Consider the following 20,683-nt stretch of genomic DNA (forward strand, 5'->3'; position numbering starts at 1 on the left):
CAACACTGTATTTAAAGAAATTACACAAAGGTTACAAAAGTGATCAGCATCTGACAGACAAGCATCCCATGAGGGTTATTATATTATATTATGGCCATGGCACAAAATCCAGTACAGAGTTACCTTTGACAAAAGCTTGAGCCCACTCTGTAGTCAGGAAGAATTTGTTTGAAGGATTTCTCTAAGGGTTTTCAGGGTCAAGGGGAGGCTGGTCCCAGTCCCAGCATTCAATGGGTGGAGACCCTTATCTCTATTTTCCAGCTCAGAACTTAACACAGTTTAATCATCTGCCTCGTGAGCTTATTTCTAATTTAATGAGAGTTGCTTTTAAACATGATTTTGAACTGATGACGTTTCAGGGGTTGGCTGTTTACATAAAATGGATTTTAGGATCCCTTATGAAAGAAAAGGTTTGACCTCTCTAGGGTCACTCAATGGGAAAACTGCCAGGATATTTCTTTGTTTGTGAACTAATATTTGGCAATCAAAAGGAATGCATATATTTCTTCATGCAAATGGAGGCTATACATAAGACAATGACAAATTTTCATGGCTCCAGTCTCCCCACACAACCAAGCATGGATAAGATGTATAGACGATGGATTGATGGATGCTCATTATCATCCATATTGTGTCTGCAAAGCCAAGACTGTTGCAAAATGTTTAGCACTTAAACTACAGATTGAGTTTAAATAAGGCCATGAGAAATTAAAAGGACATTTTGCAATTATTAGTTTCAGGTTTAATAATGTAAAACTCACCCCTGATATTTTTTTTTAATAATTAAAATCCCAGCGAAGTGTTGTTAATTTGATCAATACTATAAATTTACATTGGATGTCTATGGTGTTTAGTAAAAGGAGTGTGATATTTGATTGACATAGAGAAACAGCAGATATGACAGATGCAACAAATGCTGCTTCTGGTAATTGTAGCTATAGAGATGGAAAAGAAAAGGGCAACCAAATCCACAAAAACAAGAAGCCTTTATTTATTGTTTGTTAGTCTGAAAAGCACATAGTGACCATCTTTTTTAAAGATACTTCAGATGCCAAGTACAGTATATTAATGCTATCAGAGATGCAAACCACAGAGTTTTGACACTCAACACCTTTTCAGACACTTTGTGATGATATACAATTTGCTCTACATTGTCAGCATGTTGCAATCTAAATTGTCCTTCTGTTCATATGAAATCAACCGTCAAAATAATGCACATCTGCACCTTTAAAGACTATCATATCCTGATCTGAAATGCTCATGTCAACTCCACTTTTTCTTGCAAAATAAAGATTTATTTTTTTAAACTGTATAAAGTATCTGGTACAGTCACGTAGCCCTCAAATTTTGTTTCCAAGTGCTTGTAATAAAAAAAAACAAAGAAAAGTGCACCCCAACCTGTGCGGGAACAGTATTTGACCTTTATCACAGAAGTTCAAATCTAGGATTAGTTTCTAAAGCCACAACCACTTACAAAGACTTGATACATGACTATTGAGACCCATCCAAAAGTATTTCAAACTCTTTTTGAATTAGACTGAACTTTCTGAATGCAAATAAATCACAAACAATTGTCTTGCATTTATTAAACAACACTCTGCCACATGTAATGTAGTGTTGTCCTTCTGGGCTCATTGAAGCTTCATTATTAAACAACTTCAAGGTTTCACTCAAACTTGATTCCCTGGGCCAGAGGAAGATCCTTGCTGTAGTTGATTGTGCACGTTGAACGCCTCATGTACTGCTTCCACGAGTCGCTGCCGGACTCTCTTCCACCTCCCGTGTGTTTCTCCCCGCCGAAGGCCCCTCCGATCTCGGCTCCGCTGGTGGGAATGTTGACGTTGACGATGCCGCAGTCGGACCCTTTGGGCCCCAGCCAGCGGAAAACCCGACCCATATCTTTGGTGAAGATGCTGCTGGACAGCCCCTGCTGGACCTCGTTGTTCCAGGCGAACGCCTCCTCTTCCGTCTTGAACTTGAGGACGTACAGGATGGGGACGAAGGTTTCCGTGTGGACGATGGGAGCGTCGTGAGCCAGCCCCGTGATGATGGTGGGCTCCACGTAGTTCCCGGGGCGGTCCATCACCTTTCCTCCGCAGACCACGGTGCCGCCCTGTTGCTTGGCCTGCTCGATCGCCGCCAGGTACTGATCCACCGCTTGTTTGGTGTGCAGCGGCCCGTACAGGGTGCTGGGATCCCACGGGTCTCCGATGCGGACTTGTTTGTAGGCCTTGGTGATCCTCTCCACCACCGCGTCGTGGACGGTCTCGTGCAGCATCAGCCTCCTGGTCGTGGTGCAGCGCTGGCCGGCGGTTCCCACGGACGCAAAGACGGCAGAGGGCACCACGAGGCTCAAGTCGGCGTCCTCGAACACGATGATGGCGTTGTTTCCGCCGAGCTCCAGCAGCTTGCGACCGAACCTTTCCTGCACCGCCATGGCCACCATCTTGCCGACGTGGGTGCTGCCGGTGAACGACACCAGGTCGACCCGCTCGTCCTTCGACATGGCGGTGCCGATATCGGCGCCTCCGCAGGTCATGGAGCAGATTGCGCCGGGAAGGTTGTTCTGCTCCAGCACTTCGGCCACGATCTTGGTGACCGCAACGCTCGTGAGAGGTGTGGTCGGGGCGCCCTTCCAGAGGCAGACGTTGCCACAAGTCAGAGCGATGGCGTTGTTCCAGCCGTACACAGCCACGGGGAAGTTAAAGGCGGTGATGATGCCGACCAGACCGACCGGATTCCACTGCTCGATCAGAGCGTGGCCCGGTCTTTCTGAGGGCAAGATGGGTCCGCCAATCATTCTGGACAGACCGACGGCGTAATCGCAGACATCGACGTATTCCTGAACCTCGCCCACTCCCTCAACATAGATCTTGCCCATTTCAAGGGACACCAGGCTGCCGAGGACTTTGATCTTCTTTCTGAGCGCGTCACCAATCTGCCTCACAATCTCCCCTCTTTTCGGAGCGGGAATATCTGCCCACATCTTCCAGGCCTCCTTCGCCTTCTGGACAGTTTCTTCGTACTCCGCCATAGTAGCCTGGGTAACTCTGGCGATCGGCTCGTTGTTGGCAGGGCAGTAAGATGTGACGACCTCGCCTTTGCCTCCCCAGGTCCCGTTGTAAACGCCGGGGTTGTCCTCGGAGAGACCCAGCTCTTTCAGCCAGGCGTATTTAGGCTGGTTGATGAGGAGCCCCGACATGGCTGCTGAATGCTGGCAGTGGACAGATGCTAATTTATTTCTCAAGATGAGCTTGCTGTGCTGGGCAAGAGTCAGAGTGAGGCAGCGCTGCATGGCTGCTGGAAGAAAACAAATTCGAAAAATGAAATCTACAAGTTTAAAAAAGGAGAACACTTGTAAATAACTTGGCAGAGAAAAATCTCACAAGGTTCAGATGAGATTGTTTTATCTAAACAGGTTGCACTGGTAAATTACTTTCACATTGGACAGCAGCAAATGATTACATCCGCTAAGCCTAAATCAGGAAATAATTCATCCATATAAAATATTATATCCTATCATTAAAAAAATATATTATTTCAATAAACTCAACCAATCATTTCCACTCTAGTTGTATCAACTGCTGTTTCCAAGGTCAAAACAACCTTAAATTTCAAATTAATAAATAACTTTAAAGTTGCGTCAGCTGTGTAAAACTCAACCCCAGGAGACAGTCCACATGTGCTAAAGGGGAATGAGAACAGTCAACAGGTGTTGGCCAAAAATAGGAGCCTTTCCTTACATCTTCTCCAAGAACGTGTAGCTACATTTACAACAACAACTTAATAAAAAAGCTGAAACTATTGGTCAATTAGCAGGTAGTTTTAGATTGACCTGCAACTATTTTGCTAATTGTTTAATCACGGTTTATAAAGAGATATGAAATAAGAAAAAATAAATCACCAGATACTTGTCAATATTTGCTGTTTTTACTTGGTCTTCTATGTTAATAAAGCAAATCCCTTTGGGTTTTGGATTGGTCGAAAAATTAAAAACTATCTGAAGAGGTCACCTTGGGAACTTAGTTTTCACATTTTACAGACCATTTTTTAAAGTGGGGATTAACTGATAAGGAAAATCTGTTGCAGCCCAAGTCTACAGTCCTCTGAATATGTTTTGATCTGAAATTAATTTTGCACAACACAACAATAACATCAAATACACAAGCATACAAGAATTATCATAAGAGACTAGTAGGACATGGAGTCCTCCTGCAACAGATGGTGTGGCCCCCACACAGCCTGATCTCAACATCATGGACTCAGTCTGGGATTACATGAAGAGACAGAAGTCACAAAAACAGCCCGAATCTGTAGAGGAGCTGTGAGAAACTCCTCAGGATGGCTGACACAAACCATAATGAGTAACTTGAAAAACTGTCCAAGTGTTAGGCTATTTATTGCAATATTTTTAAAGCACCATATTCTCTTTTATTGCCCCAAAACGTTTGCAAGATATCATTACAGTATTAAACATTACAGAACCTTCATTGAAAACAGACACCAGGAGTTAAACACTACTTTGTAACTGATTAAAACCTAAAACTCATGGTTTATAAATGTTTCATTTTTGACGTCATTGGTTATATGACCACAGGTCCATGCATAACTGTTTCATGGCCTACAGGTTGCTCAGCACAATATCCACCATATGCGCCTGCGCAATTATAACAACTTTGGACCACCACGAGGCTATGAAACCTTACATGTTTACATAGCAGTTGTGCACTTAACACCAATTGTGTCAATGAATATATACCTGGATGGTACTTTTGAAATTGCATTTGTCAAATCCTACACCCTGCATATCATCGCGTGAGTGCGGCAACTTTTTTTTTTTGCAACATCAGGTGACATGGTCGCTGAGATCAGCTAGTAAACGACCGTGGCCTCAAGGTCCTGCAGTTTTTTTTACCCGCAATTATCAGCGTGCTGTTGTGAAACCTGCACTTACACTACCTGTTGGTCTGCTTTTAAGTGATCTAAAGTGACTTTCTGCCTCTTTGTGTGCAGTTTTTTAACTCACGTTGCTGTCAGGGTCCACTGGGCCACGTCGTCCGCTCCTCAGCGTGGGAAGAAGTCGTCGATGAGCAGCCGAGGCTAAACCCGGAAGTGCTTCCTCGGTGCTGCGTCCTGATTGGTCGGCGGCCTCGACGCAGTGTGGCGCCCGCTTCGTTAGACTGATTCCATGCTAACGCAGCCTTTTGTTGTGATTAACCGTTCAGCGGCTGTTTTTCCTGCTGCAATCACTCACACAGACAAACTAGAGGATAATAATAATCTAGAGGATGAGTGGCGGAGTGTATGGAGGCGGTGAGTGAGATCTTATTAAAATAAAAACTAAACCCTTGCCCACGTTTTCCCTGTTCTCTAGCTTTAGCCAGCTTTGTGGTTAACTTAGCTCGCTGTGCTAGCTGAACTAACTAACGTGTAGCTTCACGGTAAACTACTGAAAACATCGCTGTGAGCATTGTTTCTACGGTGTGTTCAAGATTATACGCATTTATTGCCACCTGAAATGCGTCGTCTTTTAGTTTGAGCTCAGTGTGAGATTGTACTAAATCATATAAGCCAACCCTGGTGCCGCTAGCTTAAGTTAGCTATGCTAGCGAGGAAATGAATGAAAGTGGGCTTGCCTTGCCGGGGTTTGTAAAACGTTATTGTTCAATACCGCTTTCTTAGAAGTGGAGATACGTGTTCCCAAGTATCCCACTGTAATTTAACTTTTAAGACTGGTCGTCACATTGAGGACATCTTTACAGTTCAGCAAGTGTATCTGCTGAACATACAGGCTACCACCGGTGCTGCTGTTAATGGGATTAATAATAATACTCGTGGTCGTGGATTTACATTTATTCTAGTGTATAAAAACAGCAGTGGACATGTGTGCACACTGTGTGTTAAAAGAAGCTTTATCGCAGTATAATTGCACTGTAACAAACAGTGCTCAGGTAGTAAGTTAGTGCAGGAGAAGATGCTGTGAAACTGTGTCTGACCTGGCACACTGACCTGTGTGTGGTGAACTGGGTCTCTCCGGTAAACATGTAGTACTACTACTACTTCCGACCTACAAAAATGAATAAATACATCATTAAAAATGGGGATTCTAATAAATAATGGTGATATTTATTGGAATCCCCATTTTTAATGATTTATTTATTCATTTTCTTACATGCAACTAGCAGACTTGTACACAGCTGCCAACTCTCTTTCTTTTTTGGTTTCTCTGTTATGTTATGTTATGTTATGTTATGTGTGTGTTTGTGCTGTTATGCTGTTATGTGTTTGTGCTATGAGCATGGTGTGCGAGCCACCAAATGGAATTGCCCTTTAAGGGATAAATAAAGTAGTCTTTAGTCTTGAGTCTTGAATCTTGAATCTACAGCATCTTCACTGAAACGTAAAACTATCAGGTTGTGGCTGGCATCTGTTCACCACACACCTTTTTTTGTATAGATCCTTATGGAAAAACGTTAAAGTAACAGGTACAGGATTGTTCCTATTCCCAATGGTAAACATTTTTTTTAAACAATTGTTAAATTGCTCCCATTTAGCATCCAAATAGTGAAAGATTAGTTATACGTTGATCATTTAATATCTTTATCTGGAAAAGCGTATGCCAATCTCTCCGTGGATCCAATCTGTAAATACAACACAGGGAACAACCAGCTGACATCAGATAATTAACGGTTTTGTCTTTCTGTAAATTAATAAGCAAAAAAAACAACTTTTTAGACAGGTCTTTGTGAGGATAATATCAGACATTTTTGAATGGGCATCCCAGGGTCTAAGTTATTTAATCCATCCCATTTATATCATAAACAATACACAAAATACTAACTGCTTTACGTACGCAAACAAAATCCATCAAAATGACCACACAATTGAAAACAACAAAAACATTATAGTCTTCATGAAGGTAGGATTTCTTGCAGGATTGTTTCATAGACTGCATTAGTTTTATCCAGATGGACATAACCCAGTAACAACTGAGCGTATATCCTGCTCTTAACTTGAGATAGAGCTGTACTCTACTTACAAATAAACACAACATCAGGCACTGGGACACGGTGAGCAATGCTGAAACAACACCTGAATAGTAGTTTTATCAGCATAGCATTTGCATTATGAAGATTTTTAGTGTTGCTTAGATGTAAATGTCTCAGTTTTATGGTCTGCGTGTCAGCGTTTATGGCGGGAATGCAAAAATTATTCAGTGGGTGGGGGGACATTATAGAAAAATTATGGGTTGAGGAACAACTATTCAGAACTTGGGGGGAAAAAAAGTGATTTGTCATTTTAGCACCCTAACTAACCTAACTCTAAAATATATAGGCTATTTGTCAGGGCAGCAAACTGCTGAGCTCTCTCAGGGTGGATCATTGATATTGATATAAAGGGTGCACATGGGCCAACACATTAAATACACATTTAACAGATATAACTGAGGAATGTTTAACAGAAATATGGCGATATACTGTTCATCGCTGCCTTCCTAGTGACAATCATAGTGAAAATGAATGAGAATTTATTCACAATTTGAGTCGTATTCATTACATTTCTCTCACTTTTCAGATGAGGTGGGGGCTTTGGTGTTCGACATTGGCTCTTATTCGGTGAGGGCTGGCTACGCAGGAGAAGACTGTCCCAAGGTAAGTGGATCACTCACTGGATGACCTGATTAACTATGTGTCTTTTCTTCCTCTGAGCGTCTTCATCTTCCTTCTGGGGGTACGGCAATGTCAAGAAATGAGGGCTGTCACCCTGGAGACAGACGGCATAAATTGAGTTCAGATCATTCTAGAGTACTTTAGCATTGGTTTTGGTTTATCTGTGCTTTAGGCAGAGATCTTGATTGTGTAAATATCAATTTAAAGAGTGCAGTGTGAGAGCTGGATACTCATTAGCCCACAGTAGACTGTACTCTTACTCCCGGTGTGTACCGTAATTATGGTTTTAGGCAAATTCGCACACCCCCTAGGTCATAACACGCTGAACCTCACCACACAAAGACTGCCCTCAGTATCCTTTTGCTCTGGATGTGTGTGTTTACTTTTAACATTGATATGTGCAAGTTGTCCTCTTGATTTTAAAATAGTTTTACACGCTGTCCTCATTAACCTGCTATATTAGAGTTTGCAGGTCATTGCCTAGTTTTGTGCACCCAGACACATTAAGGCGTTGTCTTGGCAGTTGAAATATCAATAAAAGCATTTGTTTCAGTATCAATAGGGCAACATAATAATAGTCACAACATAGATTTTTGGCATTAAACATTTGACCTTCTTGCTTGGTTTTTGCTTTGATATGAATTGCGAGCTGTGAGACCTTATACAGACGGGTGTGTGTACCTTTCTAAACCTTGTCCAAACAGCTGAATTGATCACAGGTGCCCCAGTAGCTGGGTTTCCATCCAAGTCGTATCGAATTTAAAAGCGGATTTTGTGAAAATGCGCAAAAAGCAAATGCGAATTTATGACCGTTTCCATTCATTATTGTTTTGCGATTGTTGGGAGAGGAGGAGTGCACCGTGAGATTACGTCATAAGAGAGCGTGAATGTATCCAACAGTCGACACTCAGCTGACACTCAACATCATGGACAATTTACGTACTTTCCGGACTATAGACGCACCTGTATAAGCCGCACCAGCTACATTTTAAAAGAAAATACATATATAGGCCGCACTTGAATATAAGCTGCAGGTTTTCATGTTGTAACATGAGATATTTACACAGAAAGACAGTAGGAACTGTGACAGTCTGCTCGCTTTTCCGCTGTTTTGGTTATGCTCCTCTCCTCCATGTGCATCTGTTTACATACGAAGCCGGTGAAAAATCAATAAGTTACATAACGATGTTACGGCGTGTGTTTGTGTAGTCTTAACCGTCATAAACAAAAGATTATGGGTTTGTGTCGCGGGGTGCAGAGACGAGAGCTGGGAGACCAGGGCGTCGTTCTCCATGTGTTTGAACGTCGCTGGGTGAAGTCCAGCAGCACTTCACCCACAAACTCTGCCTCAATTCGCATAATCTGTTTCCATCACAAAAACTCGCATTTCCTTTAATCGATACGCTGACAAATCCACCCCCTCCAAGCGTATAAACTTTTATGCGCATTTACTGCCTTTATTCGAATTTCTGGCGTTTCCATTCAAGTATTTATTCGCAATTTTTGAAAATGCGAATAAAAAAAGGTGGATGGAAACGCAACTAGTGACATTGTAGAAATGTCTTACAGATGATCAAGAGTAATTGAAGGCACCTGAGCTAAATTTGAAGCATCATACAGCAAAAAGGTCTTATGTAGTAAGCCGGTGCATATTCTCATTTGCCCAGGTCATAGTATTTCAAAGGAGGTTAAATCGAAAGCAGCTGGACTTAGTTATTTGTCTAGGAAGACGTTTCACCTCTCATCCATTGATGAAGCCTCTTGGATGAGAGGTGAAACGTCTTCCTAGGCAAATAACTAAGTCCAGTTGCTTTTGATTTAACCTCCTTTGAAAGTCTTATGTAGTATTTGTTTCTGTTTTCCAGTAACTGTAACAGTAACAGTTTTCCCAGACAAAATGCATGAGTGTGATGATAGCCAATGTGTCCCTCTGGTTGTGTTAGATATCAATGTACAGTAGGTACTTTTTAGTATTTCCAAACACTTGCATTCTTTGCTCACATAACTCAGAGGAACATTGCTTCACATTTTATTACCTTCAGTCTTTCACAAAAGTGGGAAGTTATGCCTTCATAGATTGGGATGTGAGTGAACATGTAACAGTTTTTTTTTTTTGCTTGTACGTCACAATTGGAAATCTGATATTGACTGAACAAGGCCTGTGAGAATGTATCTGACTTGTTGTGTCGTTTGCTGGCTGGGCTCAGGCGGACTTCCCCACGGTGATAGGCGTGACCCTCGACCGAGAAGATGGCAGCACACCCATGGAGACGGACGGGGACAAGAGCAAGCAGAGCGGCACCACCTACTACATCGATACCAACCAGCTGAGGGTACCCAGGGAGAACATGGAGGTCATGTCTCCACTCAAGAATGGAATGAGTGAGTGTCCACTCAACATAATCATTTTTTTATTTTTTATTTTTTTTTATTTAACCTTTATTTAACCAGGAATAATCCCATTGAGATTCAGAATCTCTTTTGCAAGGGGGTCCTGGTCAAGAAAGCAGCACAGTACATCCACATTTAGACAACATCAACAAAACAAACATAAAAACAGCTAAAACAATAACAGCAAATCGCATCAATACATTATAATCACCAGCTGCGTTCGGTGAGAGAACATGTGCATTCAGTAGTCAAATAGTCCTTGATCCTAGCTTTAAAATCTTCCATACTTGGGAGATAATCCAATTTAAGATGACTCTGTAATTTATACCAGGACGAGGGTGCGAATGCTTTGAAGGCACTTTCCCCAAAGACAGTCCGTGTACGAGGAATAGTATACATTATCAATCTATCGTGCCTGAGACTACAGCTTCTGGTGTTGACTTTAGGAACCAAGAGAGAACACAAATAAGGAGGCAAGTCACACAGGACGGCCTTATAAACAGGGATGCAAACAGCGCGCCGAAAAGCGAAACTCGCTTTTTTCATGACCAATTAGGTGACTTGTGTGAATCGTTCAGATCCGAAGAGTTTTTGTTTTTGAGGGGGGGGGGTCTCAGCGTCTCAGCTGGGGTCAGTAAATGTTTTTCTAACAGGCTGACAGTGACAATCACGTGAAACTGAGGCGAACTCATTCATGGTTGTCTCTGATTATACTGATAACAGCCGACCTCCAAAGTAGACGCGCGACGTGCGCGCCGCGCTTACCCAAAGCGGCGCGTATCCGCGTGCAGTCGGTGCGACGGCGACGCTGTTTTTTCCCCCCGTGCATGTCCGTGGAGCTGTGCGCCGCGGACTTGCACGGTTCCCTACGTTGCTGTGTCAGGAATGTGTTCAGTGAAAGTGAAACTAACACATTAGGCTATATATATATGTCCATTACACACTGAGTGAAACATCCCATGTCTTTATTTATTCAGTTTATTTTAATAGTAATAATTATGACTAACATTCAGTGAAGGCCTTCAGTATCTCCAAAATTGAAATATTGCAAAGGATTTTTTTTTTTAAGCATTTTTAATCTAGAAATGTTGGCCTTCTGAAAACTATGTCCATCTATATGCACTCAATACTTGGTTGGGGTTGAACTACTGGAAATTGACTTTTCCATGATATTGTAATGTAATCATTTGTTAATGGTGAGCACCCCCCCCCCCCCCCCACGCCAGACAATTCCTCTCTTTTTTGGTCCTGACCCGTTTGCATCCCTGTATAAAGAAAACAATACCAGTGTTCCCATCCAAAGATTATTTCTGTGCTGCCATGCTTAGTTTAGTTTAGTTTATTTATTTGTTTCATCAACAGTTTAATGCAAAAAATAATGCAACTTCTGAATGAAAGGGGGAAGTAAGAAGCAAATTTATAGTCTATCCCTTTATTTTCCAAGGAATCCTTTTACAAATTAGACAATGTAGGTATCAAAACTAAAGAAAAGAAGAAAAAAATAGAATAAAATAAATTAAAATAATGTCCTTGGTTGTGGTAATTAATGAGGAGATGGAAATATCATAAACTTCTGAATGAAAGGGGGAAGTAAGAAGCAAATTTATAGTCTATCCCTTTATTTTCCAAGGAATCCTTTTACAAATTAGACAATGTAGGTATCAAAACTAAAGAAAAGAAGAAAAAAATAGAATAAAATAAATTAAAATAATGTCCTTGGTTGTGGTAATTAATGAGGAGATGGAAATATCATGCACGGACAGAACTTGTTTTAAACTGAAAAACGAAAGAACTGATTTGGATCTTTCTATTTTTTCTACTATTAATTAGCAGTGTTGAGAAAGGATTGGTATTGGTTAAAAATACGAACGTACATAACTTGTTAGTAAGTGTATGACCCTGCTTCTCGTCATGGTCTGTGACGTAAACTCAGTAATGAATATTTATAATCCCGTCTGCTCGATCCATCGCCATAATTAGACTGTTTAGGTCTCGCAGCCGGTTTTGGACATGAACTCGTCACAACCCTGACTGACGTGTAGTTGTCTGGCCCTCATCATGAATATTAATGAGATTATTTCAAGACCAAGGCAACTCATTATCATGAGCTCTCCCATCTAGTGGCTCTTGACAGTGAGCAAGCCCCTTACCATCTTGGGTTCAGTGCCATGACTGGCTGTGATTATTTTCCTCCCCTAATTTGTTACTCGTCTAAACTGTGGATGCGTTGAACGCCCAAAGCCAGATGTGGGTCACCTGTTCAGAGCTGTCCTTCATACTGAAGAGTTGGACTCTCTAAGCAGAGCTGTTACAATTATTTGCACAGTTTCTCTCTACTCGTGATTTGTTCTTCATTTTCTATTGTAGTGGGTGTCTTTTTCTCAGTTTAACCAGCTTGTGTTTCTCAATTTAACAAAACCAGAGCTGCAACTAAAAGTTATTTGGATATTTACCAAACCCATTTCTGCTAATCAAACACATGCCACTTTCAAAGCAGCACGTGTTGCACTTTTGTGTGGAATAAGGTCGAATATTTGTCAAATGCATGCCAGTCTTGGTTGGCTGGAGGTTAAGCACAGATTGTCATATTTGTTGATGGTTTTTCTTAAAAATATAATAACAACTAAAATGCCATACATTTTGTATAGAAAATTGTCTTTTAGTTCAAACATACATAATTATTCAACTCGACATGCTGCTGGAGGTTATTTTATTTTACCCAGGGCACTCTCTCAAGGTACAGTATTATATCGAGCTATGAAGGAGTGGAATGCCCTTCCGAATTATGTTATACAACAAAGAAACATGGTTAGTTTTAAAATGAAACTAAGAGATTATTATTTTACTCGCAATTTTGACCATTAGTAGCCTATTTGTAAATTGGGTCCTGGTATTCTTGTTGTGTAGTGATTCAATGTAGGAGCGGGTAACATATGTTAAGTGTTTGTCTTGGATGTTTTGTTTTTGTATTGAGTATGTGTTTTCTGTATGTATTTTCTGTTTTATGTATTAATGTGTTGTGTGTTAATGGTTTGTATTTGTCATTTATTATGATGAAAAGACCCCAGGAAGAATAGCTGCTGCGTGGCAAAAGCTAATGGGGATCTAAATAAACTAAACTAAACTAAACACATGAAGACTGTCCACAACAGACAGAATTAGCCCAACAGGTTTTTTTTTTTGACAACGACAAATGCTAAATGCCGCAGGTGTGTTTCATTTTTCATTTCTGTCACCTCAGAAGTGTCTGTGACAGTGGATGTGCAACATGCGCTCCGGTGCACTGACCTAGCTGGTGGTGCTCATCAGAATCTGGTCCATTGGAGTTTGGTTGTGAGGCTATTTAGAGATGAATGTGACACCAATCTTAATTGCAGCAGAACCGCGCCATGGGACCACAGGCTCCCTTAGAGTGCTGACCTGGAACACCGGTGCCGTGTGCACAAATTATTATCTGAAAAAGCTCATCATCGCTCTATTTTCTCCACCATCTGACCCAGCGACGACAATGATGAAAGACACACACGTTTTTTGTGACGCCAAGTTTTTTTTTTTCCACACAAAAAAATTGAATAGATTAGTATGTAGCTGCCATGTGCTAAAGGTACAGTGTTTCTTTTAACTTACTTGTGTACAGGAATGAGATCAACTTTCAACCAAAAAGGAGCTGCAATTAAACCAACACTAAGGAACTTTTCAACCTTCATAAAATATTTTCATAACTTTTGTGATGATACATCGACTTACAACAAGTTGAATGACACCTCTGTCATGGCCTGAGGGGGTCTGTATCTCTTTCTCTGGCACTAAGCAGCTTTGAGGAGCATGGTAGGAACCCGGCTCTCACTTAAGTTTCACTTTTGCGAGTCACAACAAGGAGGGAACAGGCAAAATGGTACTTTAGCAATGGATTATGTTTGTGTTTTCACTTTGAAATGATCCACTGGAAACAGAAACTTAGTTTTGATGTCTTCTGTTAATTTTAATGCAGGATATTTACAGGGCTTCACGCTAGTGTTCATGGGAAATGGAGTCTTTCTTCAGGCAAAACACTACCGCTTTGGTCCACAGGCACCGCCAAACTCAACCAAAACTGAAAGTTCTTTAGTACTGCTTTAATTGTTACTATTTTTTTTGGCAAAAATGAAAAATATTTACTGATTCTACCTCCTGGCTGCTTTAAATCAAGCCCTTTGAATACAACTTCCTTGAACTGTGGGATTTATGAGTGTTTTTCACAATTTCTTTTTGACATGTTACAGGCAATATGATCAATTTAGCAAATGAACCGATGACAAAAAATCATCTGTAGCTGCAGCCTTGGAATAATATTTCATGCAGACGTCCACGCCAGTTCCCAAAACTGTAATTTTACAGTTGTTTTCCTTTTTTTTGTTCTGTTTACAGTTGAAGACTGGGACAGTTTCCAGGCCATTTTGGATCACACCTACAAGATGCACTTCAAGTCTGAACCCAGTCTGCATCCAGTGCTCATGTCAGAAGCATCAGTGAGTTAGCTTTTGTTCATGCGCAACTACACAGACTACGTCTTATGTAATCACACAAAGGTCATAGTCATACAATTTGAATTTGAATATCAGACGATTTGTCTAAAGGTTAATATTTCAAAGTCTGATCCTCTTTAGTTGAATACTAACAGTAGCTGCTGATCTTTGTATATGGCAAAGACCACCAATCCTTATTTCCCCTCACAGAGAAACGTATAAATTGATGTTTGTGTGCTGACGGTGGTGCTTTGAAAGTGGCATAACCTCTGTTCTGTGTCTGCAGTGGAACACAAGAGCCAAACGAGAGAAACTAACAGAGCTGATGTTTGAGCATTACAACATTCCTGCCTTCTTCCTCTGCAAATCAGCTGTGCTGTCTGCGTATCCTTCACTGAGTCACTTCATCCACTAAAGGATGATACAAGTTTGATGAACTGAAACTGGATTTGTTGCCTGTTGAACTGTTTTTACATTTCCTTTACTCTGCGTATCAAAGCTTTGCAAATGGGCGGTCTACAGGCTTGGTACTGGACAGCGGAGCCACACACACCACAGCTATTCCAGTACATGATGGCTACGTCCTGCAGCAAGGTGAAAAGATATATATATATTTTTAATCATGTGTCAGTAAATGAGTTCTAATTGAGGTCTCATTACCATATCATAGTTTTTACGTGGCTAATATGTAAATGAGGGATGGAAAACAACACTTTAATGCAGGTCCTTCTCTCCTAGTGTTTATGCTGCCACCTAGTGGTTGGTGTGTGAGCATCTCAGACTTATCAAGTGAGCTGTTAGTACAAAACAAAAAGAGGAGAGTCAGTGACTCAGGAGTTAGAACTGGGTGTCATTAAAGGGACGGTTATGACAGTGATGCATCAAGATGCGCAAGTTCAAACAGGGTGCTGTGTTACTGTATTATAAGTGAAGACAAAACATTTTCTGTGGTGTTGCTTTGAGCCTGACTCATGATGTTATTCATTGTCTCTTACAGGCATCGTCAAGTCACCCCTGGCTGGAGACTTCATGAGCATGCAGTGTAGGGAGCTGTTCCAAGAGTTGAATGTTGAAATAATCCCTCCTTATATGATTGCATCAAAGGTGAGATCTGCAGAAATCTTCATTTTAGTGTATAGAGGTGGAATTACATATGTATTCTCAGTAGTTTCTCAGTCTGAATTGAATACTGTCAGCAGCAGTAGCCGCCAGCGACGCAGTCACCGCTGACCTGTACCTGGCTACTCTCCTTTCTCACCGTTACCTTCACATAGTGGTAAAAGTGGATGGTCTGTGAATGTCTCACTGATCCCTTCAATATGATGTGATCATTGTCGTCTAAAAGCCGGTGTAAAATATGTCCGACCCATCCGGAGCTCAGGTAATTTTGACCATAAATCAGAGACCTGTAATTGACGTTTTTTCTGATCATCGGAGGCCAACTGATCAATAAAATATTCTTGAATATCTAAAACAAAGCACAAGTTGTTGAGTTTAGTTTAGTTTAGTTTATTTAAAGTGTAAAATCACCATGGTGCAACATGGTCTCGGTACACTTTACACTTAGTTGTTTTTATTCATGTAACCTGTCCACATGATTAAATATCCCGCTGCTGGCTTGCTATCGTCAGCACGCATAACGTACCGGTATGTTATATTGTTTATGATACAGTCTCTTATCTCCCTGTTACTCTAATCTTTCCTGCTAATCGCTCAAACAAATGATTAATTACTAAATGAATATTGGTATTCATGTAAGATACCTTAATCAGTTACTGGGGGGCACTAAACATCACAAATGCAGCCTATTTATGATGCTCTCATAGAGAATCAGTTTACTATGACTGACACATGTCACCGCAGCAATGGCGCCGCCGCAAGATGGCGGCATACACAAATCGCTCGCCGAATTCGTGTATAGGTTCAGGGTTAGAGAATAAACAATCAGATGATCATACAAAACAATCTGCTTCAGGCTTTAATGTCAGCTACTGTGTGTTTTGTCATTACAGGATGGAGTGCGGGAGGGAGCCCAACCAAGCTGGAAGAAAAAGGAGAAACTACCTCAAGTCACCCGCTCATGGCACAACTACATGTGTAACGTAAGCAACAAACTCTGCTATGACCACATTCTGTATCATCATCAACTCATTTTTGTTAAGCTAGCAAGTGAGGTTTTTTTTTTTTGTTGTTGTTGGTGCATATTTTACTTTGATGAATGTGTGTCACATACTTTGTTTGTACGATTCGCAGTGTGTGATCCAGGACTTCCAGGCATCTGTGCTGCAGGTGTCAGACTCTCCATACGATGAACAGTAAGAGAGCTATCTGCAACTTAATATGGATGTGTACTACATACATTACCTTTAAAGGATAATTTCCGTTTTTTACAACCTGGACCTTATTTCTAGCATAAAATACGATCATTTTACTCACCCAGACGACTTTGGTGTCATTTGGAGTTGTTTTGACGAAATTAGCCCCAGTGGAGCGGCGCGCATATCCGTATAATGCGAGAACACGGGGCACGCAATGCAGCCTCTAAATAACACATTATCCGCCGCAAAACTCGTTCATTTCGCCAATATTTTGTTATGATACACTAGTGCTATTCCCCTCCGAGCCCGTGGTGGCATGTTATCAACATCCGGGGTTTCTAGGTTGACTACTAACCTCTGATCTGGATGATGTCATCTCCGACCGCTGCCCGGCGCGGCTAACTTGCTACCGCTAATGCTATGGTTCGTTTCTGCGTGTTTCTGACTTGTCAGAACAAAATGAGCAGCTGGATGAAGTTCAGCTTCCACAGGCTTCCTCTCCGCAGCCTGGACTCACTAAAGCTCCGGCTAGTTGAGATAAAAATGGACCCGAATGCCGAAGCAGAATGATTATTATCAGAATGAGCCGGGCAGCGGTCGGAGATGGCATCATCCAGGTCGGAGGTTAGTAGGTCAACCTACAGACCCCGGATGTTGATAACATGCCACCACGGGCTCGGAGGGGAATAGCACTAGTGTATCATAACAAAATATTGGTGAAATGAACGAGTTTTGCGGCGGATAATGTGTTATTTAGAGGCTGCATTGCGTGCCCCGTGCTCTCGCATTATACGGATATACGCGCCGCTCCACTGGGGCTTATTTCGTCAAAACAACTCCAAATGACACCAAAGTTGTCTGGGTGAGTAAAATGATCGTATTTTATGCTAGAAATAAGGTCCAGGTTGTAAAAAACGGAAATTATCCTTTACATTACTTTGAACTTCAGTGGAGGTTTTCGTGCTAAAAGGCAAAAAAATCTTATTACTCATTTACCCTAAAGGGACTAACTCCCACCCTCTCTCATGACAGGGTGGCTGCACAGATGCCCACAGTGCACTATGAGCTGCCCAACGGCTACAACTGTGACTTTGGGGCTGAGAGACTGAAGATCCCAGAGGGGTTGTTTGACCCCTCTAATGCCAAGGTGGGTACTTGCTAAGCACCATCTTTTAGCCCCAGTTTAATAGTGGAGCTTCCTCTCAAACATAATGTCTAACCATGGCGCATCACTGAATATAACTCCAAATAAAGAAATAAAGACTGCCTGCAGTGTTGTGAAAAGTTGATGAATGTGTGTTTCTTTTCCGATAGTGTATGAATCAGTTGTTTGAGAGGGTACTTGAATATTTCTGTTTGTTCTCATCACTCCAGGGCCTGTCTGGAAACACCATGTTAGGAGTTGGCCATGTGGTGACGACCAGCGTGGGAATGTGCGACATTGACATTCGGCCGGTAAATATTGAAATGTTAAATTTTTATAGTGGCTGAAATATATTTGTTCTAGTTAGATGCTTATTTCTTTGTTTTAGCCAGCTGCTGAATGCTACATGCCTTCTTTGGGGTGTGTTTACAACAAATCACTATTATTTAGGTGTTTATTTATACACAGAGGCAAGGTGGGTTACCCCAAAATGTAAATGTGAACTCCTGGTGGTGCTATGACTCCTAGAGTGCACACACATTCGTCATTTTGACAATGAGGGTGTTTCATAACCTGAAGAGGACGGGTCAAAACGCCTGCGTATGGCACATCAGTTTTACTATTACATTTTCAGCATTGATTTAAATGCAACCTCTCATTTACTGTGTTTCAGGGTTTGTACGGCAGCGTGGTGGTGACCGGAGGAAACACGCTCATTCAGGGCTTCACTGACCGACTGAACCGAGAACTCTCCCAGAAAACCCCTCCGGTGAGTCAATACCACTATATTCTGATTAATATATTGGTATCTTTATTTTTAATTAATGATACATTGGAAACCCAAAATGCTCCTGTCCCATTTTATTCTCTAGCAGTTCTCCATCATTTATATAATGAACATTGAACATCATGTTATTGTCTGTGAATTGCAGAGCATGAGACTGAAGCTGATAGCCAACAACACTACAGTGGAGCGTCGGTTCAGTTCCTGGATAGGGGGCTCCATCCTGGCATCACTCGTATGTATCAATAACATTTTTAATTTCCACGACAAATAGTTGAAAGAATTTATTTATTTATTTTTTTTCTGACACCAATGGGATTTTAAACAATTTTTGGACCATCAGGCCACCATGTGCTAATGGTTTCTCACAGTATGGACTCAAAAGGTGCATCATGGCAGCCATACATCAAGAGTTAAAAGGAATAGTTTTTTGACTTCTGTTTTCAGTGAGGAAAAACACAAACAGAAAAACCACAATTTACATCTGATGTTAAATAGGAACTATGCAAGATTTTTACCTTTTATTAAAGGTGTACAGAAAAGAAAACTGAATTTGAGCCCACTCTGGATCATAAAATTAATGTGATAACTCATCTTTCACACGATGTAGACACAAACTTTGTGCAAAATGCTATTTTTGAGTAAATCCGGGATGAAAGTGTGTATTTTTTTTTTCGCATTGGATAATGCAGGCGCACGGATTATACATCAGCCTGTACACGATTCATCAGCCACTGATATTGGATCCGTCATCCGTCATTCAAACGTCTGAGACACACACACACACACACACGGAGCTCGGTCTCGCCCCAAGCTTTGAATATCCCGCCCGCTCGATAACGACCAATCAAATTCGTTTTCCTTACTCGGGTAAACTCGTGTTGCAGCTCGTGACAACTCTGCGCGACAAACAGGACAAACGGCCATTTCTGTACACCTTTAAGTTTTTAGATTATAAATTTTAAACAGCTTTGCATTAATTGTGATGAATAAATGACTTGCTAACAACTGCACATGTCTCGAGGGAGGGAGGAGGGTTGGCAAAACAGCGGAAAATCGAAGCAGACTTGCATAGTTCCCCTTTAAATGCTTAGTCTTCAGTTCTATTACAGACCAATTACATTCCTGTCTTCTTGTCGGTCTGCTAGGGAACCTTCCAGCAGATGTGGATCTCCAAACAGGAGTACGAGGAGGGAGGAAAGCAGTGTGTGGACAGGAAGTGCCCTTGATTTGATACTGAACCCTTCTCTCCCCGGTCACTGTCTTTGCCACAAGCTCAGCATCATCAGACTTCACCTCTGGCCCCCGGACTCAGGAACACCCATGGAAGATCGCTTGTTTTGTATGATTTGTTTTTAATACCGAGTTTGTCCATATGCCTGTCTGGGAGTTATTGTAGAAATCAGACAAACATCTACATCAAGTTTGTTCATGTCATAACAGTCAGTCTGTTGCCTTATCTTTAGATAGTTGGTGTTCTGTGGAAACCTTCAGAAAGTCAAGTCTTTTAATCAAGCTCGTACTGTAGGTCCTGAAGTTTTTTGATCAGCCTGGGGAAGACAACATGAACAACAATTTGTTGTGCAAGGTTTCTGCAGAACATCAACATTGTGTTTTTAGTTTGTTTTTGGAGGAACACCATCACAGTTTGAGGTAAATAATGTATTTTGTTAATAAGCCTTTTTTTTTCCCTGTGTAGTTAGTAAACTCATCATAGGCCAGTCAGTTTGTGTCTGTGCTTATTTGTGAGTGTCAGCTCAAATAAACCTGTATTTAATTTTCACTTTTGCTCATCATTGGCTACATCTGGTCTTTTTAAAAATAAAGTTGTTTTTTTCGTTAAACCACTTCTTAATGACTTTGTGATAAAA

The 20,683-nt window shown here is 41.3% G+C and overlaps 2 protein-coding genes across 3 annotated transcripts; one reads left to right on the top strand and one right to left on the bottom strand.

The window, feature by feature from the left end:
• Window positions 1-967: 967 nt before the first annotated feature.
• Window positions 968-5,083, bottom strand: aldh7a1 (aldehyde dehydrogenase 7 family, member A1). 2 transcript variants are annotated; one of them, XM_085774525.1, is made up of 2 exons: window positions 5,027-5,083; window positions 968-3,300 (listed from the first exon to the last, which is right to left on the bottom strand). In XM_085774525.1, exon 2 carries the CDS (start codon window positions 3,293-3,295, stop codon window positions 1,667-1,669), a length of 1,629 nt encoding a protein of 542 aa, XP_085630651.1. In that variant the 5' UTR covers window positions 3,296-3,300; window positions 5,027-5,083; the 3' UTR covers window positions 968-1,666. The 2 variants fall into 2 exon arrangements, with proteins under 2 accessions (XP_085630651.1, XP_085630652.1); XM_085774526.1 differs by having other exon boundaries at window positions 4,955-5,083.
• Window positions 5,084-5,157: 74 nt separating this feature from the next.
• actl6a (actin-like 6A) lies at window positions 5,158-20,656 on the top strand. Its single transcript, XM_085774527.1, has 14 exons — window positions 5,158-5,313; window positions 7,576-7,652; window positions 9,878-10,052; window positions 14,469-14,569; window positions 14,853-14,950; window positions 15,066-15,160; window positions 15,564-15,670; window positions 16,579-16,668; window positions 16,820-16,881; window positions 17,917-18,031; window positions 18,259-18,339; window positions 18,702-18,797; window positions 18,961-19,047; window positions 19,961-20,656. Exons 1-14 carry the CDS (start codon window positions 5,289-5,291, stop codon window positions 20,039-20,041), a joined length of 1,290 nt encoding a protein of 429 aa, XP_085630653.1. The 5' UTR covers window positions 5,158-5,288; the 3' UTR covers window positions 20,042-20,656.
• Window positions 20,657-20,683: the final 27 nt, after the last annotated feature.

The sequence above is a fragment of the Trachurus japonicus genome, chromosome 4 (assembly GCF_045865225.1).
Source record: "Trachurus japonicus isolate A0001 chromosome 4, Traja_1.0".
NCBI lineage: Eukaryota > Metazoa > Chordata > Actinopteri > Carangiformes > Carangidae > Trachurus > Trachurus japonicus.

What these genes read in the sequence shown, in the direction of transcription:
- aldh7a1 (XM_085774525.1), bottom strand. Translation starts at nt 3,295, where the DNA reads ATGCAGCGCTGCCTCACTCTGACTCTTGCCCAGCACAGCAAGCTCATC.
- actl6a (XM_085774527.1), top strand. Translation starts at nt 5,289, where the DNA reads ATGAGTGGCGGAGTGTATGGAGGCG. An exon ending in GCGACATTGACATTCGGCCG is followed by an intron (nt 18,340 to 18,701) that starts GTAAATATTGAA and finishes ACTGTGTTTCAG; the next exon opens with GGTTTGTACGGCAGCGTGGT. An exon ending in TCTCCCAGAAAACCCCTCCG is followed by an intron (nt 18,798 to 18,960) that starts GTGAGTCAATAC and finishes TGTGAATTGCAG; the next exon opens with AGCATGAGACTGAAGCTGAT.